The sequence below is a fragment of the Mirounga leonina genome, unplaced genomic scaffold, assembly GCF_011800145.1.
Source record: "Mirounga leonina isolate KUSES-001 unplaced genomic scaffold, KU_Mleo_1.0 Mir_174, whole genome shotgun sequence".
Classification (NCBI taxonomy): Eukaryota; Metazoa; Chordata; class Mammalia; order Carnivora; family Phocidae; genus Mirounga; species Mirounga leonina.
Genome location: NW_023270451.1, coordinates 28,773,466 through 28,800,053, shown reverse-complemented (window position 1 = coordinate 28,800,053; position 26,588 = coordinate 28,773,466). Strand labels below are relative to the sequence as shown.

General features: G+C 37.0%; 1 protein-coding gene across 5 annotated transcripts in view; it reads left to right on the top strand.

Annotated features, from left to right (window-relative positions):
* THSD7A (thrombospondin type 1 domain containing 7A) overlaps positions 1–26,588 on the top strand; it is a 441,557-nt gene that overhangs the window by 225,347 nt on the left and 189,622 nt on the right. For 4 of the 5 annotated variants that reach the window (XM_035020650.1, XM_035020649.1, XM_035020647.1 and 1 more), the window contains exons 3-5: positions 10,567–10,815; positions 13,493–13,674; positions 17,704–17,772. In XM_035020650.1, coding sequence (XP_034876541.1) covers positions 10,567–10,815; positions 13,493–13,674; positions 17,704–17,772 — 500 coding nt within the window. The remainder of the gene's footprint in view (positions 1–10,566; positions 10,816–13,492; positions 13,675–17,703; positions 17,773–26,588) is intronic. The other variant, XM_035020648.1, reaches the window with a different exon arrangement.

Here is a 26,588-nt window from a genome sequence, read left to right as displayed (position 1 = left end):
CAATGAAGAATCAGAAGGAATGGGAAATGCAGCAAACCACTTTGAGGGGGAAATGTTGAATTCAGTTTAGGATCTATTGGATTTGAGGTAAATAGAAGAAATATGTCCACAGTTATTTTAGTTGAAGTCATGGTTATGGATGTTCATCTAAGAGAGTGAAAGTTCAGAGAAAAGAGAAAAAGCAGGGAAGTATTCTAGAATCGGCGATCAAAAACAGGAATAGTTGGCATTCTTTTAGAATAATTGCATTGGTTTTCTTACATTTTTATGAATTATGAATTACATTTTATGATTAAGTGCTAATACTAGTTTCAGTAATCACTGAGACCACTAGATTATCTAAGCAGTGGAGAAATGGAGAATTGGACAGGTTAGGTGAATGTTTATGGAATTTTAGTGTTTTAGTCAACATAGAAAAATTTTCCAGGGGCACCTGGGTGGCTGAGACAGTTAAGTGTCTGCCTTTGGCTCAGGTCATGATCCCAGGGTCTTGGGATCAAGTCCTGCATCCTCGTCAGGCTCCCTGCTCGGCAGGGAGTCTGCTTCTCCCTCTCCTTCTCCCTCTGCCCCTCTCCCCTGCTTGTATGCTTGTGCACGCATGCTCTTGCTCTCTCAAATAAATAAAAATCTTTAAAGAATTGTTTTTCCAGTCATTTTCACTGCCCCAAAGCTTTTTTGCCTTTAACTTCTCTCCCTTAACTTGGATATGTTTGACCTGATTTCTCTCTCTCTTCCATTTATCATGAAAATTATGACATGACAGTTAACATTCGAACTGATACTTGATAATTCTTTTAAATAATTCATACAGAATATTGTGATGTATAAGGAAAATATGTATTTGATCTTCATCCGCATTTCCTGCCTCACAGATCCCAAAACACTTGGAATTTCGTAGATGTTGAGAATGAGAAAGGTGCCTCTTGGAAAACAAACTGGAGAAGAAGGCTGCTTGCCTTTGGAGCCAACCCTGTGATGAGAGGGTTGAAACTTCTCGTCCCACCTCCCAGCCTTCTAGGACGGGAGAAGGGCATGACATTAGATCAGTTGCCAATGGCCAGTGACTTAATCAATCATACCTATGTAATGAAACCTCCATAAAAACCCTAAAGGAGGGGCGCCTGGGTGGCTCAGTTGGTTGAGCGACTGCCTTCGGCTCAGGTCATGATCCTGGAGTCCCGGGATCGAGTCCCGCGTCGGGCTCCCTGCTCGGCAGGGAGTCTGCTTCTCCCTCTGACCCTCCTCCCTCTCATGCTCTCTGTCTCTCATTCTCTCTCTCGCAAATAAAAAAAATAAAAATAAAAATAAAAAAACCCCTAAAGGATAGGGTTTGGAGAGCTTCCAGGCTGGTGAGCATGTGGATGTGCTGGGTGGGATGAGAGCAGGGGGCCTAGAAGGGGCATGGAAGCTCTGCCCCTTTTTCCATGTCCTGTCCTCTGCAACTCTTCCATCTGGCTCTTCCTGAGCTCTGTCCTTTTATAATAAGCCAGTAATCTAGGAAGTAAAATGTTTCTCCCAAGTTCTGTCAGACCCAAGAAGTGGCTCTTGGGAACTTCTGGTCTATAGCTGTGTGGTCAGAAGCACAGATGACAACCGGGACTCGGAACTGGCATCCAAGGGTGCTGGGGGCAGTCATGTCCAATTGAACCTGGTAGCTAATGTCAGCATTAAGCTGAATTCTCAGACACCTTGCTCATGTCCAGGAATTGCTCATTGGTACTCCTTGGAAAGCCTCGATTCCACACGTTGAAATTGGCTGCAGAACCCACACCAATACCTAAAATACCCCCGTGGTTATGTTTTCCTTCTCCTTTTGTTTAGTTTGAGTTTTAAAAACAGGGTCCAAAAGTCCTCAATGTTAAAGAATGACTTTAATGAGCAGAATTGTCAAAATTAATCCTGCCCCGTAACACCATTTTAGAAGTCTGGCAGATGGTTTTTACCCTGCCTCATCAATCTAGGTAGAGTTTTCACTTGCCTGTGGCTTTGGGATGGTGCCATGAAGCTGCACTATGGTTCGCCACCGGGAACAGCTTGGGTGATAAGGAAGCAGCTGCATGAAAGCCTTCGCTGTGTGAAAGGATAGAAAATGTATGTACTGGCCTTTCCAGGGAGGCCTCGTTGCTGTAGCAGTTTATCCCATTACTAAATATGTGCTGGGCTGGTAGCCTCACATTCAGCTGCTGACCAGCAGCGTGGCCCTCAGCTTTAATAGGGAGCATATGATCACTCCAGCTGGTAGGTGGCACCATTTGGCGACATTCCCCAGCAGCTCAACAAAAGATTTTCAAACATCAAAGCAAGGGGAAAGACCTCTGCCTTTATAAGGAGAGTGGTTTGACCGTGCATGCGTTTTGCGTCCATGAGAATTATTGCTTCTAACTTGCTGAATTCTGTAAAAGAAAGGGCGCCCTTAGAGAATGAAATTAGCTTGGAAAATTTGGAAACTTGATTCAAATTGATAAATAAATGGTAAATTACAGGAAATTTAATTTTGTGTTTAAAAAAGGAATGCAGCTTGAATATAGTTAGAGATGGGGGAAGTATTTTTTTAAAGATTCAGTCTGAAAACACAAGCCGGTAAGAATTTAGATATGAAAACCAAAGAGTCTTCAATTTTACTGAAGAAAGAGACCTTAGAGGTCTCTTACATTAGGAAAATGTAATTTCACTATATGGGAATTTATGAAGCAGAGTAATCTCCACCTGATCGGTCATGCCACTTGAAAGGAGCAATTTTGGAATATCTTGGGTCTCTTGATTATGAGTGACAGCATCATTTTCTGTCTTGCTACAAACTGGGGACCCAGAAAAACTGGGCAATCCTCTTGGTCTGTTCATTTTTTTTCATTGAAAAAGCAAACGGTAGATTAGTAGGAAAAATAAATGTATCTGAGTTTTCCGTTCTTATATTCATCTCTGAATATAATTTTAAAATTAAATCTGTTTATATGTAAGCATAAGAGATGGGACTATAGGCATGACTGTCAATTGGCTGATGGCTACCTTAGTAAATGTGAGAAATGCATCTACATCAGAAAGCATGTCCTTTTTTTCTCAGGTAGTTAATAGAGACAGTAATACTCTATAAGTGGTTTAAGTCCCATTACTCTTAACATTTTTTCTGGGCAGTGTTGGGACAAACACTTTCATTCTTGGGAAAAAAAAAAAAACCTAATCAAATTAAGATACTCTGTTAGAGTATACAAGCCTACACATACGATTTTCTTTATACAAAGTGATATTTGAATCTACTCTGAACACCAAATTGTATTTTTTTTTCATATTACAAAATTTGGGGATGCTTGTTAATATTACAAGAAGATTTAGGGTAAAATCCTTTATATAGAAAATTCTCCTGTAACATGAATAGTGTTATTTAATGCATTTGCATCTTTACAGGAAGAAAACGTGTTCTTTAATTCAGTAAGAATTTTATAAGTGCTTCCAGACTCCTTCTACAAGAACTAAAAAAGATACATTACGATGAATCTTATTTACAGATAATATGTTCTTAAGTGCCAAGATGATTTATGTTTCTGAAAAGTCCCATGAGCTCATCACATTCTCTAGGCCTTATGAAGAAGTAGGAATTGGGCTGGGTTCAGGGGCTACCACACATGGACTGGCTCATCAATCATCCCATCCTACTCCCCCAGTGTGGTGCTTCTCAAGCTCTCTACAGCAAAGGATCAGATGTTGGTTGCTGGTTCTCATTTTTGTTTTTACTTCATTTCTTACTGATCAAATAACATGGTCCTATTGTATATGTTTAGAATATAGCTAGCTCATGCCAAATGCATCTCTCCATAGAACTCTGCATTAACAAAACTGGGCTATACACCCTGGTCATCGGATTGCATCCAGAGATCATGTACTTGGGTCTTGCAAACTTCAAACTGCTTTAAAAATGCCTCAGTACTTACTTTTAACTCCTGGGCTTAGCTCCTTGCATACCCTTAACAAACAGTTGCCCTCATCTGTGGACCACATTTCGGATAGTACTGTTCTTGTAGGATTTTCTGTGCTACAAAGGCAGAAAACTATATCGTATTTTTTGAAGTTGCTTGCAACCTGGTTGTGATTTAGACTCCAATAATGTGCTAGAGCTGGGCTTGGAATCTGAGCTGAGATCCTTAGGAAGAGAGAGAGGACCCATTTCACGGGGGAGTTTGTGCCAGAAAAGTGGTTTCCTCTAGCCGCAAAAGCAGCTTTATGGATTAGAGAAATGGCCGTGTGATTCTGAGGGCTGGAATTTGTCCTGGAGGCTTGGCTTAGATGCCTTCTCCTCCAGCCTATCCAATTATTTTACAAACCATCTCATATCTGGTAATATATCTTATTGTGTGATCTACTCAGTCTCTTTTATCTAAGAAGTAAGGGCTAATACTGATAAAGATTTATTTGCCAACTATAAATTTGGAGTGGCTTATATTTTTGGCGTGGTTGGGAGTTACCTCGAGACCAGTGTTCTCAAACTTGACTGTGCTAAATAGAGCCGCTGAGAATGTTGTTAAAATACTGATTCTGATTCCAAAGTGCAGCCCGGGGACCTGAGATTCTGCATGTCTAATAAGCTCCCAGTTAATTACACCCATTGGTCCACAGACCTAACGTTGAGTAGCAAAACTCTAGATTATGCTAAGCCTTCAGGAACAATTTCCATCTCCAGGGCCCCAGACTGCTGATGTTAGGATGCAACAAGATGATGAGAAGCCATTCTGACCACTTTATTACTTTCCCTGGATTAGAAACAAAGTGCCATGGTGACATCCAACTATAACTTTATTTTTTTTCTTTTTCCTTTTGTTTTTTGCCTTATTAGGAACAGAAAGAGAAAAGGTTGTTTTTTATTTGTTTGTTTTTATCTATCCAGAGAGAAGGAGAGAGTGGGGCGCCTGGGTGGCTCAGTCGGTTAAGTGTCTGCCTTCAGCTCAGGTCATGATCCCAGGGTCCAAGGATCGAGCCCCACATCGGGCTCCCTGCTCAGTGGGGAGTCTGCTTCTCCCTCTCCCTCACCCCCCCATTCATGTTCTCTCTCTCTCAAATAAATGAATAAAATCTTTTTAAAAAAAAGAGAAAGGGATTAAAAGAGGATTCAAAGCAAAGAGGCTTCAAACGGGGTTTACAAGGTGCAGCTTTTTTGCCTCCTCAGTGTATTCAGCCTACCTATTTATAAGGGACACATCTTACTAATAACTTATGATGCCATAGTTTCAGTCTATAATTTTATCTGCTTCCCATGAAAAGGAACTATTTTCACATGGTGCTGTTTGGGGCCAGGGTGCTTCAGACCATATTTGGAGACTTTTCCTTAACCAACTGAGCCACCCAGGCGCCCGTTGGAGACTTTTCCTGAGCGTGATGGACATGTTATCTAGATCTGGAGAGAGTTTGCTTCAGAGAAGCAAAGAAGATGGGAGATGGGATTCCAAATGGCAAGTAGTGTAGACAAAAGTGGGTAGAAGAATTGGGCTACTCTTTTGTGGATTTAGTGAGGAGAGCGGGCGGAGCTGCAGGCTACTGGGGAGCAGGACTGAAAGTTAATTCTCGCTAAGTGACAAGCTGAGGGAGGGCAGTGGGAACAGTGACAGCTTATGGAGAGCTTTTTTTTACCAGAATGAAAAGTTGGGACTAGCTCCCGAGAAAATGAGGGTGTTTAGAAGTTTCTATTTAAGAAGCTAAAGAATGATAATGGTATTTTAGGAGATGAATTGGACTACCCTTAGAAAGAAGGTGTATTTTCACAGATGTTATGATTATTAAATGAGCTACAGAAATAATTTTAGGGAAAAAAATATTTGAACTCAATTGCATTCTTCTTTTTGTGTAACTTGAATAACTTGAATTATCGAAAATGAAACTTATAATTTATCAGTTTTAACCTTTACGTTAAAAATGTTAAAGATGTGGATAATCAGAGCCTGAAAGTAACTGTCAAAAATATCTGTGCTCTGTCGGCTCTTCATAAAGTCTCTTCAAAGACAAGTATTGAACTCTGCTCTCCAGTTTTTCATTTTTTTCAATATTTATCTGATTACTTTCTATCTGATATAAGGTGTACTAAATAACATCTGCTTCTGTATCAAAGCCAAGCTTTTGTTCCATTAAGTCCTGGCCATCTGGGCTATCCTGAACATACCACGTAAAGGAGAAGGAAACTGTCACAGTGACCATCACATCTTCTGCCAGGGCACCCTTGCAGAGGCATAGCCCATGCCTTGGACATTCTGAGGGGGCATGGTCTCATGAAAACCATAATGAACCAGAATGTGTAGTTTTCCTAAGCTCTTAGGGTCAACTTTTTTTTTTTTTAAGATTTTATTTATTTATTTGAGAGAGAGTAAGAGAGAGAGAGAGCACAAGAGGGAGGAGCGGGAGAGGGAGAAGCAGACTCCCTGCTGAGCAGGGAGCCCGATGCGGGACTCGATCCCGGGACTCCAGGATCATGACCTGAGCTGAAGGCAGTCGCTTAACCAATTGAGCCACCCAGGCGCCCTCTTAGGGTCAACTTTTTGCATGGCCAGAATAAAGGAGACTGGTACAGGATGGCAGCTGAATAGTTTAGTAACAATGGGTCGTTTGGTGACCCTATTTAGTCTCACTAACAATCACAAAATGGGCTTACCAAGGCCTAAAACATACCCTGGTGTGTGAGCCTTCAGATACTCCTATTGCCTTGGCTTTCAACTCTGATGTGCTCAAGATTATTAAAAGTATACAAGCCATCCAGAACTCTCAACTAAACCCTGACCTTTAATTCTGGATCTCCCTACTGATTGTTAGCCTGTTGGATATGTCCTGGATATGTCCACATCAAGTCACGACATTAATGTTAAACTCATTTATCAACTGCCAGAAACTTGCTTCTCATTCCAAGCTCCCATTTCAAAGATATGCAGTGCTGCTCACAAGATTGCCAAAGTTAAAAAATTCCAAGTTATTTAATGACTCCTTCTCTTTTAACCCTTTCAACTATCCATCAGGTTGCATGGTTTCTCACTCCTCTTTTCTTATAGTTGGTAACTCCTTTTAATTCCTATTGCCATTACCTTGGCACCTTCATAAACCACATAAGCAGAAAGATTCAGTTGGAATCCCAGTTCTGTTATTTGCTGGACTTAGGGGAGACATTTAGATTGCATTTCCTTATCTTAAACAAGCAAACAAATAAATGACTTTCTACCTTACACAGTATTTGTGAGGATTACAATTAGATATGCTAGGTAACACAGAACATGGCTCATAGCTGACATTCAGTGAAAGTTAATCTCATGTTCATGATCATACCTTTCAGCTTCAGCATTGCCTGGCACATAGTTAGCATTCAATATATGTTTCTATTTATGGGTATGTGCATTATATTATGTCAGTGACATCATCATAACCATCATCATGGTGTCCCTGCCTCCAATCTTGTATCCTAATATTCCACCCTCTACCTCACCATCAAGTGTATATAAAATACATCTTGTGAGATCCCATCCAATTCTCACGGGATCTCAGTACAAATCTCTTGAGGTCTCATGTACATCTCATGAGATCTCATCCAAATCCCGCCAAATCTCAGTCCATATCTCATGATATGTCATCCAAATCTTTGAGATCTCAGTCCAAGTCTCAAGAGAAATAAATATCGTGTCCTTTTTGCTGCACGTCTTTCAGTTGTGCTCTCGCCCACAGAAAGTACCTTTCTGGATCAGCATAATTGCCCTTGATCTGACCTAGGCTTCAATTCCACTCCTATTTCCAGTGTACAACACAAACTCCTTACATTGAGGCCAGGGAAAAATCTGTGTTTTCCCCACCAACCAATGGCTCTTTTCTTTCATATCTCCATAAATTGTCTTTATCTTAATCTGACAAATTCTAATACATTGTTTAAAATTCACCATAGTGGCCATCTACTTCATATAATCTTCTATGCCTCCCCAAGCAGAATGATATGCTTGCAACCTAATTGCTCTACTCTTAACTTTTTGTACCCAAAGCCCAATATTAAGTAGAGTTAATATACATTTGTTGAAGTAATTGTTTGGGGTATTAGAAAATTATGAGAAAGACAATAGATTGATGGATAAATAATATATATGTCACATATTAATATAACTTAATACTGCTTTTGTGTTTATGCCACTAATTTCTCATATGTAGGACCTGCTCTGAAAATTAACATTTATCAAGGAAATATATTTGTTTTGGCTTTTCCATACACTAATTCCTCCTTAGGACAAGCAGCACATTTACAAAGTACATGGATGGTAAAAGTCCTGGGGCAGTGAAATAGCAATACTAGTTTGACAATTAGCCAGTAACTTTGTCATTGGCCTCAGCTAAAGCATTTGCCCGAACACACCAAGATTTATGGTTTAAATTGTGACAAGTAGGGAAGAATGGTTAAGAAAATGGGCTCTGATTTTTAAAAATCCGAGTTCAAGTTCCAGTCTACTACTAACTAGCTATACGATCTTGAACATGTTCCCTAACCTTTCGGAGACTCCTTCCCTATAAAATGGAAATAATAATAATGTAAAATGATTGTTGGGAGTCTCAAATGAGGTCTTAAACTTGGGTTGCGTATACACAAGACACACGTGACTACCCTAGACCACATTTGGCATCAAGTCTGCTTAGAAGGATATAGACTAGGAACTTGACATGATCATAGTTTCAGATGTTCCTCATCTGGTAGGAATTCTCCTAGAAATCCACGCAGCACAGCTCAAAAGGAGGAAAAGATCCACATCAGACAGGCCTAAGAGCTGTCCTGGCTTAAAAGTCCCCTGATCCACAGAAGCTGGTATCTCTTGAAGCAGAGTGGTCATAGCCTGCAGGGTCCCTATAAAAACAAGCCCTGTCCTAAGAGTCGCCACACTCAGGGAAGCCCAAAGCTGTGGCTGTCCGCCAGGTACCTGTGTAGTTCCCCCAGTGCAGGCTATTTTATCCTGGGGGGCCATTTTATCATAAGTAGTATGATGTAGTAACATAGTTGACTTCCCAACTTTTATCAGATTACCAAGGTAACTAACTAGAGGTAGTTAACTGACGGTCAAATTCTCTACAAAAGATTAAAAGGGATTGTCAATCCCTCTGCCTGTACTTGGAACATGAACTTAGGAAGTATTACATATACAATATACGCATGTTTATGTGAAGACAGTCTCATGAAAGATAAGAAATGTATCTAAGAGGAAATTAAATACGGAGAATTTTGTAAAGAGGCATCGTAGAGGTAATGATTTGGTCATTATTTTGCCTATTTTTTGTAAATGAACTCGTAAGTGTTAGAATGAAAACTTATTACAGAGGAAGTTTTGCTCTATAGTTAGTGGTGTACCTAATGTATTATTAATACTCAGTACATGCCATTTGAGTAAAAATTGGGTTTTGATCCTCTCTGTCATTATAAGAAAAACAGAGCTGACTCACAGGGCCCTTTTACCACAATTCTCAGATGATTCTTTTTCCCAGACCTCTCAACTCAGACAAATTGACTTTGATGCTTTGAGCTCTAATTGTCTCCTAGGAATGCAATTTTCCTACACATGCCAGTAGAATTAAGAAGATTGAATGTGAGTCGTTGCATTAGAATGGACCTGCCTCTCGGTATGGTTAATTACCATAGTTAAATATAGCACCTGAATGACAAGGCAGAATTATCATTGTGTTCTCCCACTGGAACAGATGGCTCTATCATGGCGACAGGCTGCCTGTGTCTTGTAAACATGCACTATTGGTTATTGAGAATGGGCAAGAGTTCAACTAAGAATCAACACAAGGCCATCCAATTCCAGGAAAACCACTCGAAATGCATGTTGACATTCATAACATCATCTTCATATGTATACATTTCAGTTTAGAATCCAACATCCCTCTAATTCAAGTAGGAGTAGAGAGATACAAGTTTGAACATAAATACTTTACTGATAAGTAAATATGGGAGATCTATTGAGAGGGTATTCTTTAATACATAAATAGACTTATATTTCTAATGTCTGTGATGTTTTTAAGATACCTATATGTGTATTGTATATTAAAGTGTGAACTAGAAAAGTTGATCTATTTGAATAAGTATACATTATCATTGTAAGTGGCAGCTAAACTTCCAAGTAATATGAAAAATAATGTTAAACTTATATTTAATTATATTTTCTATTTAAAATAGCATTGTATTAATTTAGCCAGGCATGTTTGTTTAAATCACTCAACAATGAAAATTATATGTTAACAGCTCTTGGTTTCACATTTTCTAAATTACAACAAATCTGGGAATGAGTGAAATGAACAATATGGTGAACTTGGTTTCAGTTAATTTTGCTTAGTCCCTTTATTTTCTATTTCCTATGAATAGTTTAACATCTCTTGCAAAATAGGAGGAAACGCAAATGTTAGCTTTGAGTCTAACTGCTTTTACACATCATAAATGTTGATATATTTTCAATGAAATTGGAATTGTACCTCCAAGTAGAAATAAAAATGTCCAAGCTTATTTTACTCTAGAGTGTAGAAGACAAAGTTCCTAACTGCTTATTAGTCCGTGATGAGAATACCAATGTTCTTTTGCAGCTTTTGCCAGCAAGAGAAGCTGCCAACGACCTTCCAGTCCTGTGTGATCACCAAAGCATGCCAGGTGTCAGAGTGGTCAGAATGGAGTCCCTGCTCAAAAACGTGCCACGACACAGCGTCCCCCAAAGGCACTCGTGTCAGGACACGGATCATTAGGCAGTTTCCTATTGGCAGCGACAAAGAGTGTCCAGAACTTGAAGAAAAAGAGCCCTGTGCGTCTCAAGGAGATGCAGTTGCCCCCTGTGCCACGTGAGTAAATAAGGACCGCACCTTCTGCTGCTGTGACGTCTCCCCAAACTGCGTGTCTCCCCGCATTCGCTTACCCAGGTGACACTAACTAAAGAGTAGGTTGAGAAATAGGGATTTTTACGACTCCTAAGTGGGAAAAAATAAAATAGTTTTACAAGCACTGTCCTTAAAGAATTCTGGTTTTACAGAATAAACATGTCTTTAGCAAGCTATATTTCCAACTCTCCATGAAGTCTGGGTTTTTAGCGGTGATTCTCTATTTATGTATCTTCTGTAATGGAGATTGATAAATTTCTTCTGTAAAGGGGAAGATAGGATATTAGGCTTTGAGGGGAACAGGTGTCTCTGTGGCAGTGACTAAAAAGTACCATTGGAGGAGGAGATCATATATAAACACATGAGTGGATCTGTTCCAATAAACCATTATTTATAAAAACAGTGGACGGGTTGGTTTTGGTTCTTGGGTCATAGTTTGTCAACCCCCATTCTATAACATAAAATAAACTTTCAAAATATAGGTTCCTGTTGCTTACTGAGCAAAGTCTATTAAAATTCAGTACTATAGATAACAAATCCTGTTGAATATCTACTACACCAAAATAATGGGACTTTAAGCTACTTGAGGACAAGATTGTTATTAATCTTGTTTTGTTTTGTTTTGTTTTGTTTTTTATCCCCAGCATACATCACAGGGCCTGGCACATAGCAAGTGCCCAATAAATGTTTATTGAATTCTGATGAAATAAGACTGGTTCTGAAATATTTAGCAGTATATCCTAATTCTTTTTATCCTTAAAAAATATTTCCAAGACATTACTGTGAATTATCTTGGCAATAAATACATTTGAGCTTAGTCTGAATATAGAATATTTATAAAACAACTTAGAGAATCTTAGTTTCTCAGAGATATACACAAGCTTCATTGAGAGCTTTTTTGGAATATTCAGAAACACTTAAAGAACATGCATACAACACGAAATTCACGAGGCAGTGAGGAGGAAAATTAATCCTACTACTACCACTTCTAACAATAATAACAAGTAATAGCAAAGATAGTGATGATTTACATGAGACCTTCAATTGCGCAGCACTTTGGATTCATCTGTTCTCTCCTGATATAACAAGGGATTGAAAACTGCAGGGAGTTTCCTTCTTAACTTCTCTGCTTGTCCCACTGACCCTGTGTTCCTCTCTACATAATAGGCTTGAGGAAGTTGTCAGGATCTCCCGTGTTCTGTCTCCTTTGAGTTTCTTCCTTTTTTGCTTCAAGCTAGGTGTTTTATTCTTTATCTTCTGAGATATTCAAACACCACTAACAAAATAAATATATATTCTGAATCTCTTTCTTCTCTCCCTTTTTGGAGGGTAGCAGTTTTTTAGCACGTGTGACCAATTCACAATAGGAAAAGTGTAATCCTAGGATGGCCTACATTTGGACTCCATTCTATAAAAAGTAAAATTTTTATTTTAACTCCCTTGATGAATGATTTGTTTGATTTTACTTTCCTTGTCACCCCCACCCCACCCTCTTACTCAGGGCATTAATTATCCTTTTTTTTTTTTTTTAATTTACCTGAATGTCGTACTTCCTTTATAAACATATGTCAAGAGTGTTGTTCCTTGCTGCCCCAGTCCTGCACCTGTGTTCAGCCACTTATAAAGATGAAAAAAATGGATGTGAAGGTCAGTTTGACTGTCATGAAACTTTACCACTGACACAGCAACGCACCTAGATCAGACATATGAAGGCCCATTTAACTTTTTTGTCTAATTGAGATGAACATTAGCACATCCATTTGTACCTGTGTTGGCTGTTAATCTGATTACTGAGGAAGCATCTTGGGTAAAGTGACACAAAGTGCTACATGAGCCATTTTCTTTGTGCTTTTAGAATATCCATTTTCCTCGAGGTGGAGAAATGCCATCACTTTCTATCTTTAGTGGCATCGGGAAATGGTTCCCTGGCTCTCTCCTTAAAGCAAGTGTTGGGCTGACAAGCCCCTGACATTTCTTTCACATCATAATGTTGATTGGAGCTTTAATTTAGAACCACAGATCATCTTTCTTGTGTTCCACTGATTAGAAACATCAGCTATTTTCAACATCCATCAGGCACTCATCATGGATTCTCAGTGCTACAGAAAAACACTCATTCTTGACAATAAAGAGAAAAGTCTGAATTGTTATGTTATATTTTTTAATCCCAGCACACAATTATAATTTTGATCCAGTATGAAGTAGCAATTTTCAAGCATTTTATTAAAGGCAAAATAAATGTTTGGGTTGATCGTCATTTAGAATGTTTTCCATTCCCAGAGTCACTCCTCCTTTGTTTATAAGCATCCAGAAAGGGCAAGCCCGAGTTCAGCTTAACTGAACATAAAATTTTATGTTTTCAGCATGATGCTCTCTTTTCATAAAATATTTATAAGTAACTTCCAGTAATTGCAATTAAAACAGGATTATCCTAGATTTAACCCCTCTTTAAATGGAGCACTGCTGAGGATAGAGGAGAAGAAATTGAAACTGAATCTTCACCACAGATGTAGTAGCCTATGGTTGATTCGAGAGGAAAGTGTTTTTTAGATTAATCTTCTTCAGAAAAAAATATCGGAAGAGCAGAGCAAAGTTTTACTCAATAAACATGGTTGTCACTGCCAGCATTTTCTTTCTTTAGGTATGGCTGGAGAACTACAGAATGGACCGAGTGCCGTGTGGACCCTTTGCTCAGTCAGCAGGACAAGAGGCGGGGCAACCAGACAGCCCTCTGTGGGGGAGGGGTCCAGACACGAGAGGTATACTGTGTGCAGGCCAATGAAAACCTCCTCTCACACTTAAACACCCACAAGGACAAAGAAGGTAAACTGTCTTCTTCTTCTTCTTTTTTTTTTTTTTGAAAAAATGTTCATCATCATTAGCCATCAGGGAAATTCAAATTAAAACCACATTGAGATACTACCTTACACCAGTTAGAATGTCTTCTTCTTCTTGAGGACTTAGGCATGAAGACTGAGCATGGAATCACCTTGCAGGGGCATAGAGATAGAGATAGAGATAGAGGAGTTAGAGATACAGGTACAGATATTTGCAACATGAATAGAGCATAATTCTGTTCATTTCATGGTTGATATCCACTATGGTGAACGATAATTTAAATTTCGGTTGTAAAAAAAAACTTAATCCAGTTCTGTCTCTGGTCAGTTCCAATTTACTGACAAGTCTCTACATTTGCTGACCATAAGCTCTGAGTCAAAATTTAGCAGGAGTAATTAATTATAAAAATAGAATAAAGCATCTTGTAAATAGACACATAGAGTGCTCGTATATATTCTCAAGTCCAGAGTTTCCTTATATGAGATGTAAAACCTGCTAGTGAAAGAGCAGCCCCTTTTGCTGTTTATAATATGGTTGAAAAATAAATGTATCGAAAAAATAATGATGGCATTGAGTGAAATTTTCAATGCGAATTTAAATGGAATAAGTGGAGAATACAACTACAGGTAAAAAAAATTAACTCAAAGGCATGACTTTTTTTAAAACCCTTTGATTAAACCCTCTGACTTGGCGGACATATCTTAGAACTTTTTTTGGTCTAAATCTCAATTTGAGGAGACTTGGTAAGTGTGCCAAAGGATAAGTGAGTCCAACATGGCCAATGCTTAAAGTATGTATTAGTATATATTACTATTACTCTAAAATTCTAATCATTATTGGATCAAGTTTGTATTCAATTAGTTACTCATAAGTCCCCACAACTAGGAATATTTTTAAACAGTGTTATAAACAGACCTTCTTACCTTCCCTCGACTTGAGGGATAGCAGGGCTCTTATCATTAGACCATTTAATAAATATCTATTAGTTGCCAAAAGAGTTCCAAAAATTGTGCAAGATGGTGAGGATGGAAATATCAGTACAAATTTTGTGTCAGGAAAGTGCTCATGGTTATCATGAGGGTACACAAACAGTTATAATACAGTCTGAAATGCATTATAACTTGAGTTTTAGAATAACTGTAGGGGTATCATAGAAACAGAAACATAGAAGAAGTGGCCTATAGCTGAGTGATGACACACACATTCCATACAGTAAGTGGGTCAGGAATGCAAGAGGAAGTTTATTGCAGGCAGAGGGGACAGTGTGTATTAAAGCACAGGGTTAAAGAAAAGCAAAAACAAAAAAAGAAATCTTGCCAAGGAAGATGAGTATGTTGTATTTGGCAAGTTGTAAATAGGACAGGGTAGTATTTCCTAGCAAATATGTTGGTTGGAAAGGGAAAAGAATAAGAATAAAGACCCAAAATGAGAATATTCAGAGAAGAAATCTGACAAAGGAGGGCCAGAAGAGAAGGGAAAGAACCAAGAAAAATGGGTATTTCAAAAAAACAAAAGAAGAGCCGACTCCTCTGCCCCCCCCCCACAAAAAAATGAGTGGTACGCGTGACCAGCAGCAATTCATGGAAAATAAACACTGAAGTTCTGCATTTGCAACTTGCAAGATTTCATTGTTTTGTAGCCACTAACTTTACGTAGCATGTCAACTCATTTAGGAATCTAGCCTAGGGATACATTTTACTACTAATGTATCTTGAGGTTGTAAGGAAGTAGCATAAAACATGTAATGTTAGTACATTAATATTTTTTTGGCCATTTTAATGGCTACATTTTTAACACTCTTAGATGGATTTATTATAGCAGTCCTTTCAGAGCAGTATAATTTCATTGCTAGGGTAGATCAGATTTTAGTTTCTGAATGTCAGTTATGTCCTGTGGGTTATTACTTTCAAAAGATCCTTCAGAATTCTGAATTGCAACTGGGTATTTTTTTTAAATCATTTTGCCGTAGAGTCTGTCAAAGCATGGCAGAGCACCAAAAATAAAAGTCACAGCGTAAAAGGAAAACAAAAAGAGTATCATTGGTGAGGTGTGCCTGTTAGACTAAAGCGAATGTCAAAGCAAAGATCCATGGATGTGAAAATAATCGATTTGCCAAAAATTAATGTTTATCATATAAGTATATAGGAATTTGTGTCCTTTCATTTCAAATACCAAGAATACTAATAAGCCCATATAGTCTTCATAAAAACAGTTACTTCTCCCTAAAAGTTGCAGCTTTTTTTTTTTTTCTCAGAACTGAGGCTATATGAATTTCCCCCCAGAAGCACTTAACATTTCCCAAGGGGAAACTTATTCAATATGCCAGCATCCCAAGGGTGACATGTAAAGACTATAAATATGTGGAAGTGGAGAATAATTAGGCTGTGGGCTGTGAGGATTGGGCACATTCTGTTTTCCTTCAATAAATACAAAAGAATGAAGCTTACTTTACAAAGAGAGGAAAAGTTCTCAAAATAACTTCTTCAATCAGTCCTAATAAGAAGGTACTGATCTCAAGTAAATCCAACTGGGTAACCATGAACAACCTACCCCAAGAACAATTCACATTGTAGTTAATATGAAGAAAAAAGTCTACATTGTTGTTTTTGTAGAGTCTCACTATGTGTTCTATGAATAAATGTCTTGTTTTCACATGTAACCAAGATACTAAAAAATACCTTAACCCCAAATAAAATACTTTAACTCAAAATAAAATTTCCTGATACAGAAATACTGAAAATAAATGCTACGAAGTTCACATAAAATTCCTTTGTTTTCTTGGCACATCACATTACACAGAAGAATGGTAATGTCCACCTTAGTACCAGTACAGGTCCGTGTTAAATCACTTTACTCATTGGTGTATTCACTGCTCTTAATAGACTCACACCACACCATAAAAATTCTCCTCCCTGGAGCTAATATATTTAATTTCCAGAAAATCAAAATAGGTATTATTAAGGTAGTCACAAAGTATAATGTATTATATTTACAACTTCGTATCCTACCTGTGTCAATGGATTTATATCATCAGAATATTTATTAAGTTGGTGACAGTGTCTACTGACAATAGGAAAAATAGATGTACTTGATATTGGAGAGTAGCCACATCTTATTCATGTGCTGCTGTAGGCCATAGGTATCCCTCCCAGTCCTGACAACCTTTGCCCTACAATATTCAGGTGAGCAAAATTTCCACCTCTTTAGAAGAAAGATTTGACAAGTTTCTACTGAGAAGAGTCAGTAGTAAAACCCTGGACAGTTTCTGTTCAGCTGGCTGGTCAGAATTCCAGCTGACTGTGAAGAATGTTCAGCTTATGCTGGCATGAAATCTACCCTTACCAGACTATGACAGGAAGAGGCCTTGCCCGTGGGGAGGTTAGCAGTAGCTAGAAAGCTGATGAAAATGTTGCTGATCATTGGATGCATGAACATGAATTGATTGTTTAAAGAGCTCAAAGTGAAATGAAAGTAGATTTTAGCTATGGTAATTCAAGATATTCTTTCTGTTGATACAGATCAAACGCGTTTTTAAATGAGGGGAACCGAGAGTGTTGGTTATAAAGCATTATGAAACTTTCCATGATACATATTTTAGGAAACTTTAGAACATTTTTTTTCTAGAAAACCTATCAAAAAATTCACACTGAAATCTGGATAAGGTCTGTGGGATTTGAGGTTATTAAGAAAAACAGCCTGGATAATGAGGCTATATGATGATAGATAATAAGATTAACCAGCAGAACGTTTGGAAGATCAATGGAAAGATGGATGGAAGGAAGGATGGTTGAACTGTGAATGGGTACACAGAAAGATGAACAAAGAGTTCTTATTTTCCCATGTTCTACAAAGAAACAGGGAGATAAAATAGTCATCATCTCGAAATGGAATGCAAATTATTTATAATTACAGTCGTTTATCTGTAGTTTCCACAAACTAGCCCACTTTGGTCAAAGCTATTTTTGGGGAAGAAAAAAAGGCTATGCTTATGGTGCTCTTTCCCTGTTATTTCAGAAAATAAATATCAGAGTACATCGAAGTCTAGTGCTGCACCTTTCCTATCCATCACTTTTGAAATAACAGGTAGGTGAGAACATTTTACGTGCCATTTAAAACAGAAATGTGTATCAGAGATTCTCTGTACATTTCCTGATATAATCCTTAAACCATCTAAGAAAGATAGTACTTTACTTTTACTTTCTACTTTTCTAGAAATGTATCAAATCTGACTCCTGAGATAGAAGTGCTTTCCTGTTTCTTGACTTTCTATAGCATCATTATATAGCTGTAAATTATAGAAAAACGTAAAAGGACTTTTAAATTTACCGACTTAAAAATGTCACTAGGATACCATAATTATATATACAGATATATATAATTTGGTTATGAACACTTGTTGAGATAAATTAATGAAAGTATGAACACTTTTCACAATTTATCATATTTCTAAGTACACCACTCTGTGCTCTACTAATCTTAATAAGGTAAAGGAAAAAGGAACTAAATCACACCATGGCTAACTTTTGGAGACAGCCTACAAGGATGCAGTGGGATGTAAAAAGCACTGTGATACAATTATAGAATAAAAACATAGGAAATCCCTGAAAAAGGGATTTTTCTTGGAAATTACTTCTCAGGGTATTTTGTGGGAGAGAAAGACTGTTAACCCTGTGAAATTTGTGATGAGTAGATTACAAAATAGAAAGTGAGATGCCAAGAGGTGTCAGCTGCTGGGAAAGAAGCTAAAAAAATTTAACATGCTGGGAATTAGATTAAGCTGGTCAGTGGTCTATCCTCAACGTAACTTCGAATTTTTAGTAGAGGAAGAGCTTACTAATGAGATATCAAGAAGTACTCAACCAAAAAAGCAATCAAAAGAAGATATATATAAATAAATAAGATGAGACAGCTTGGAAGCTGTCTTGGAAGACATGAAAAAGGGCTTATAATACCTTTGACTTAGTTGACATTTAATAAACATTTATTGTTTGACATATTTACTCTCTCCTTTATAAAATGCTATAATATTTTTGTCTGGAAATTATATCTTGAACATTTCAAATGCATTTAAAAAATTCTTTATTTCAGCAAGGGGCTATATTCACACACACCCTTCATCCCTAAATAAACATTTATTCACAACTCTGACTTTGAATACAGGAAACACGATATAGTTGTTTAGATCAAATGAAGAAAGCCAAAATTTAGGCACTATGCTTCAATTTGGCCACTCATTTAAGAGAACATGTTTTATCTATCTTATTTCTCTTTTCTAGTTACATAATAGCTTAAAAACCTCTTTTGGATTTTCATGTTAAGGCTACTTTCAAAAGAACTCTAGACAGATAATCAGGAAACCTCATTTTCATTTCTGCTTGGCCTTGTGTCCTTATGTGCATTATTTAACTTTATTTGCCTAAAAATACCTATTAAATGATTCTTCTGTTCCATTTCCAGTAATATGGCAGATTAGAATAGCTGAAAATCATCCCTTACAAAACATCTAGACAGGCAGGATACAGTATTATTTTAAATGCTTTTAAGTACAGAACTGAGGTCTTGATTAACTAAATGATTTCCCAAAACAAACCAAGAGGGTTGAGCTTTCAGTGTTTGCCCTCAGGCAGTAATGGTGCATACAGGGGGAGGGTTACTCATTATGGGGATGTGAGGGGCAGGATGCCAATAAGGGGTATGACCTAAAACTTTTAGCCAAAAAAAAAAAAAAAAAAAAAAAGAGTACAAGCAGAAATACTGCTTTATTTCATCAACCTTAAAGGGTTATCACGCCAACAAATGAGTAGAGAAACTCAATTTACCTATAGAGGACGAGGAAACAGGTCAGCCTCAACCTCAGTCTGAGCAAACCTCTCCTAAGAATTCCAACTATGGGCCTGTACTCGCTACTAGTTAGTTAAGTTTCAAATTTATGGTACTTCAATGAGTCCAAGGACCACAAAGCTGAGAAATTAATATAAGAAATGGCATCAGGCCAATAGTACTGTGAGATTGCCTGATGTAAGGAAAAGCAAAAACTCTGAAGATAGGCATAACTTAACTTAAGCCACAGCGTTTCCCCAGGTAAACACCACCATCAACACTGAAAACTACATGAGGAAAAATAATCCATTTTAGACAGGATTTAAAATACCTAACAAACATTAAGGTTAGACTCGCAACATTGGAAATATTGGAAATATTTCCATATTTCCAGAGACCATAAAATATATATGCTAGAACTTACTAAAGATGTAAAGGGAAAAGTTAAAACATTAAATGTAATGAGTCACAATCAAAAAAGACCAAATTTAAAAAAAACAAAGAAAGAAAGAAGAAAGAAAAAGAAGTTCTAGCACTGAAAAGTGCTTTTCTGGAAATAAATAAATGGGTAGATTAGACAGACTGAGCTCAACAGTTATGAATAAGCTCAAGACAAATGTAAGGAAATTATTCAAAATGCAACATTGAAGATAGGAGTTAAGAATAAAAGTGAAGTAAGGCATGCAGAATTAAATGAATAAGAGAATGTTTAGAAAAGATGAGAGAATTTTCTAGATTTGATGAAAGCCAAGAATATACAAAATCAAGAAAGAATTTCTGAGCAGCATAATAATAAATGCATGCTTAGATACAGTGTAGTGAGATTTCAGTTCATCAACTATATAAGGACAAAGCAAAAGGAATAAAGAAAAGGACAGAAATTAACTAAAAAGAAATTAATAAATTTATAGTGAAATTCTCAAAAGCTGCAAAAAAAGCAAAATAACAAAAATGATACATTGAAAGTACTGAGAGGAAATAAATATCAACTTAGAGTTATTTATCCAGCTACCTACCATGAAAAACTATGGACAAAATTAAGACAAAAATGAAAGGGTTTTACCTCTATTAAGCCCTCAGTGAAAGAGCTCCTAAATGATAATGCTTAAGATGAAGGAAATTGAAACCAGAAACAGAAGAATTCAAGATGTCCAAAGAATTTGATAAACATCTGGGTGATCTAAGTAAGTATAGATATGATGAAGCAATATTAACACATGACTAAAACACTGTACAGTTGATGAACAATAGTAATCTATGACAGAAGGAAATGATAAAGAGTATATTTTTGGGGAAAGGATAGAGATATTGAGCACCCTTATTTTTTATTAAGTCATTATGCATTTTAAAAATGTAAGAATAATTATCAAAGTAAAAATATAATTAATAATATTATAATTATATAATCATAGATTATAAGCTATATATATATTCTCCAGTTCAACAAATGAAATAAAAGGGACTAAATAAAGTTCAATAAATTCAATAAAAATAAGATGTTGAATAAGAGAAAACTCATTTTTTTCTTACAGATGATCTAATTAAGACCAAATAAAGAATACAAAAAATCTAGAAATAGGACTCCTATATGTCAGAGTCAAACGTTATTTCAGAAAATTATTTTGTTTTAATTATTACTGCATCTATGAGACCAGCCAACTATATTATAAAGTGTTCACAGTGATCAACTAAGAGTGTGGACTAATCAGTCCACACGTTCACCATTGCTGGCTAATGTATAAACACACATTTCCCAGGCAATAATGCAATCTGTACATATAAAGTGCAGCTGAAATTTTTATTTTCTCCAGGAAATAATGTGAGATTGACTTAAATTATACATGTATGCAATGCCAAAGCTATTCAGAAGATTGAATGGTTTTATCGATTAAATGGATAATTTTATTATCCAGAAAATTTCCTTGGATAATCAAAAATGTCCAGAATGTTCTCTAGTATTTTTAGAGTGAAGGATAATCTCCAGAAACATAAAACTCAATAAAAATTATGTTGCTAAAGTGATATTGTTCAATGAAGCATGAATGTGATTGCAGACTTTCAAAATTGAAGGAGAGAAACATCTGAAAGTTCATGAGTACCTGTGTTTCAAACCTTCCTCCCTTTCTGTCATTCGTTTTTCCCAATTTGCTAATGGGAAAGATGCATGACATGGGCATTGTTACCTAGGCAAAGGTGATCATGTCAAAGGAATTATTACCTGGAGAGGATAAAATTTATTACCTATGTTGGTGTCTTAAACAAAGTCATAGATGGTATGCTGATAAAATATGTGAGTAATATTATGCTAACAAGAATAAAATATTGGGAAATAATCTTTATGACACAAAGAGATGTTGATAGGCTAGAAACAATAGAATTTCTCCAGCAGCGTGAAGTCTAATGAAATCCTTAAAATACCTAAACTTAAGTCCCAAATGCCCAGTCTAAAAGAAAATAATAGAAATAACAATGATGATAACAATGACAATATTGATTGAATTTATTAAGACACTGTTAATTATTTTGTTGCTGCAAAGATTAAATGCTTAATGTGGGACACAAACAGTTGGAATCAGTGACTTAATGTTAAACTCATTCTATGTCAGTTCTCCAGAGTGTTATTCTTCTCAACATCAATCACAATCTGATGAAGTACTACAAATTTGGATATCCCACTTGATATTCCTTCATTCAGTCAATAAATACTTACTGAATAATAATTATAATACTTACTGAATAATCAGTAATAATTACTGAATAATTATTATATTAACTGAATATAATTATTAATTATTAAGTTGCATCCCTGATTTAGATGTTGAAGATAGAATGTTTAAAAAAAGCCAACTTGATCTCTGTCCTCAGGGAGCTTATAGCCTAATTGTAGCCTGGTAAGTATAGTTTTATTTACTGGGGTTTCAAAACTGACCCTTCACAAGGCTGACATGGAGAGACTTCTACAGACTTCTACAGTTTGAGATTCTTCATTTAAGCCCTGAAAGAGCACTACAACCGTGGTCCATCCTTAATAAAGGACCTTCACCCTATTCACTGGGTGAATTATTTTTCTGGAAAGTATATAGCCTCAGAATGTAGTTTAAGTATCACCTGGATGCTTTAAGAAAATGCAGAAATTCTCAAATGTTATACACTGAGATTGTGATTCTGCAAGTCTGGAATGGGTTTAGGAATCTCTTTTATAAAAGCACCATTGTGGGGAGCCTGGGTGGCTCAGATGGTTAAGCGTCTGCCTTCGGCTCAGGTCATGATCCCAGGGTCCTGGGATCGAGTCCCACATCGGGCTCCCTGCTCCTTGGGAGCCTGCTTCTCCCTCTGCCTCTCTCTCTCTTTCTGTCTCTCATGAATAAATAAATAAAATCTTTAAAAAATAAATAAATAAAAAAAAATAAAAGCACCATTGTGATTATAATCAGGAGTTGATTTTATCAGAAAACTCATGAGAGACCTTTTAAAAGCCTTTCCAAAACTATAGGAGAGACTGGGACTGGGGTAGGGAAGCTCCAGGTTTTCTAATCCTCAAAGTTTATATAATCTAAGGGACCCTTATTATTATAAAAAAAATTTTAAAAAAAGCAAAATTCCCAATACAAAATCACTAAGATCTGTGCCAGAGTCTTCTCAGAAGGGGACTGTGCATGAGAAGGGCCCTGAACCTTAAGCTTCCTGGGCTTCTCCACACATCTGTCCCAAATTCTAACATAGATTTTTGGCCTCTATTAGATCCAAAGAGAATCACTGCCTTAAGATGAGACACAGAAACAAAGGCATATGCATGTCCAGAAAACGGGTTTTCCACCTTTCTGGAGGTCAGACCAGGGAGGCTGGGGTGCCTGGGAAAAGTCACTATATGTCCTCCAAAGTGAAGTAGAACTTTTAATTCTAACACCAGTCTTATTTTCACTCATCAAGCCTAGTTTTAGCTTCCTGAGCGGCAAACCCACTAAACCTTGCTAGTAGTTAAGCTAGGAAATTGGAGAGGAAGAACACCTAACACTCTCAGATACTGTTTCATCTTACTTCATACCTGTAACCCCAGATGGAACGAAGCCATGGCAATTCATGAAGGACCTTCCATTAATGAAAGAAAGATGGTGGATTAAATGTCACATAACCTGACACTGTCAAGTGACTATAGTACATATGCTTTTTGTAACCCTTAAGCACTTACTTCTCTGAGTCCGTTGTAGATGAATGATAGCACCAGGAGGAATTTTGAAACTAGCACTCAGGGATGCGCACTGGTGAATGAATAGCATTTTTTTCCAGAGGTGCACTCCTGCTCTCTAAGAATGTAAAAGAGGGGTGCCTAGGTGGCTCAGTCGTTAAGCGTCTGCCTTCGGCTCAGGTCATGATCCCAGGGTCCTGGGATTGAGCCCCACGTCGGGCTCCCTGCTCGGCGGGAAGCCTGCTTCTCCCTCTCCCACCTCCCCTGCTTATGTTCCCTCCTCTCTCGCTGTGTCTCTCTCTGTCAAATAAATAAATAAAATCTTTAAAAAAAAAAAGAATGTAAAAGAAATGGTTTGTGGCTGACTGTTGCCTGCCTTGCTGATGATTGCTCAAAAGGGAGTAGCTACTCTCACCAGTGTTAACAGGAGTACAAACTACACTGTGGAACTCATTAATATTTATTCCTTCTAAAAGCAATGGGCAATAAAAGGGGATATAAACCAGGGAGGATAGCAGTGGGAAAAGGAAGCCATGACAACAGATTCATCTTGGAAAGGTTTCACCATTTATTGCCCACAAAAATACACTCGAAATACACAATCCGTATTGTTATATTATTAAACTGGAATCCACTAAAAATACCTCCCATGGAGTGAAGTCATTTTTTTAAAAAATTATATATTGAACATAATTCAATTCAGAGTAGCCATCCATGTTCTTGTAATTATATGCCTTTGATGTACTTCTTTACAATTTCACATTTTTTATATTTAACAAAGCTACGGGTTCTCAGTGTCAGAGTTTGGGCTCTATCTGCCTATACACAAGGACAGTCTCTAAGCTAACAACAGAGACCAGTTGTCATCTCTGTCATTTTTTTTCTTGATGCTCCTCTACTTTCTGCAGTAAAAGCCCTTCAGCCATTGTCCGCAAACTATCCAAACATCTCCTCCTATTTCGAATAATCTTTTTCACACCATAGGGCCTCAGTGATCTCTCTTCACCCAAAGCTGAAAGCCTTCTCATACTATAGTTCACAATTTACCACTTAATTACATATAATTCTATTATTTTACAATTCTCTCATCAATATTTATGCCAACCCCCCAATATTTCAAGCTTCTGAGGAGGGCATTGTGTTTTTCCCCTCCTAAATTTTAGCATTAATATCCATCATTCTTACCAGAGGTCTGGGTACATTTGGCTGATTGGGTCTTTTAGAAATATTTTAAGACAGAGAAAACCCTTCAGTCAGAGGATCTTGACTTCCCTGACGTCTGATTCACAGAGTTTCATTTCAGAGTCATCTCTATGTCTCACCAACTTCATTCTTTTCCTCCTTTGTTTTCCTGTCCTCTGCAGAGGCCTAATGAGAACATATATAAAACACATCCTAGCATAAGGCCTTGCACTTATTATTTGCCAAAATGACTATTCATTGCTTTTGCTTATGTCTTTACTTTTCTGGTTAATTTGAAGAAAAGGGAGGGATATTTTAAATAGTTTTACTCTAAACCTTTTACATGTAGTAAAGGCCTAATGGTATACCAGCCTTGCTAGTTGAGAAACATAACAGAGGATGTATAATTCATGGAGTCTCTTTATGATATGTCCCAAGATCCTGCGGTGTACTTACATTATATATGAAATTGCTCCTTTCTTGGAAAGAGTAGACTTTATTTGTATTAGTCCAAACTAAAACGAAATATAACTAATTTTATTGCTAGAGTTATGAGAGACAGAATAATTACAGCTTCCCTTGCTTTGTGATGCTGAATCCTTGACAAGTTTAAGCAGTACTCCATTGCTCAAGGATTCTGAAGGAAATGCTCGCAGGAACCCTGGGATTGTTTGATTGCTCTAAAAAGAACACCATCTCTTTCACCATTGCTCAACCTGAGAAGGCCACCCTGGTCCATCTGCCCTTTACATTACACAGGATTTCTAGGCATCTAAAACCACACTGATCAGGCAGCATTATGCCATGGAGAACTTACCTCTTCTTCTCCAAATAATATTAACAATAATATGGAGATGGAGAAAAAAGAATTTTCAGAAAAGTCATTGTTTTACATGTCCTCAGCTAAGTCTGATTAGAAAGTCTTCGATCAATTAAGTACCTAATTCCTGAGAAATTTCTAGAAGTACTTTGAAATAAAATCCTGTTTTTCACTCAGAAAGCTGTTAATCAATTTCTCACTGTCTTCCAAATATATATCCGTAGCAAAGGGGTAAGAAAAGGAACTAACACGTTGTGATAATATCTTTCCATCAATACATGACTAAATGGATAATTGGAGAATAATTTTCCTAGACAAACTAAGATAGTAAGTGATAGAGGATGGACTCAAAGCCATTTTTTTGTTTGTTTGGTTGATTGGTTGGTTGGTTGTTTTTTTGTTTTTGTTTTTTTTTACTTCAGAATCTAAACTCCAGTAATAGGCCTTTGAATTTGCTTCAGAGTAAATGTCTGGGTACAATCACTGTCTACAACTTTATCAAAATCACAGAAGTAAGTGGATTATATTATCTGATGTTATCTCTATTACAAAAATAAATAAAATGCCATAGAGACCTACCTCTCATAACAGAAAATTGAAGGAAAACTAAACATAATTTAAGCCTTTTTAGGAATCATCTCGAAGTTTATTCCTGAGATGGTTCTATAAGGTCAACGCCAATTCTTGTCAATGGTTATTTGAACCAGTGTTATATTGAATCATATGAAATTGCTATCTTCGTAGGTCAAGATCTGAGGTCTAGTGGCAATTTCATATGGTTCAACTGAATAAGTGCCTTTATGGTTTTGTATCGTCACCTGGTGTGATCTACTCTTTGTCCCAGACTTTCCACTGTCAGAATCAAGGCTGCAGCTACTGGCTGTGAATTAT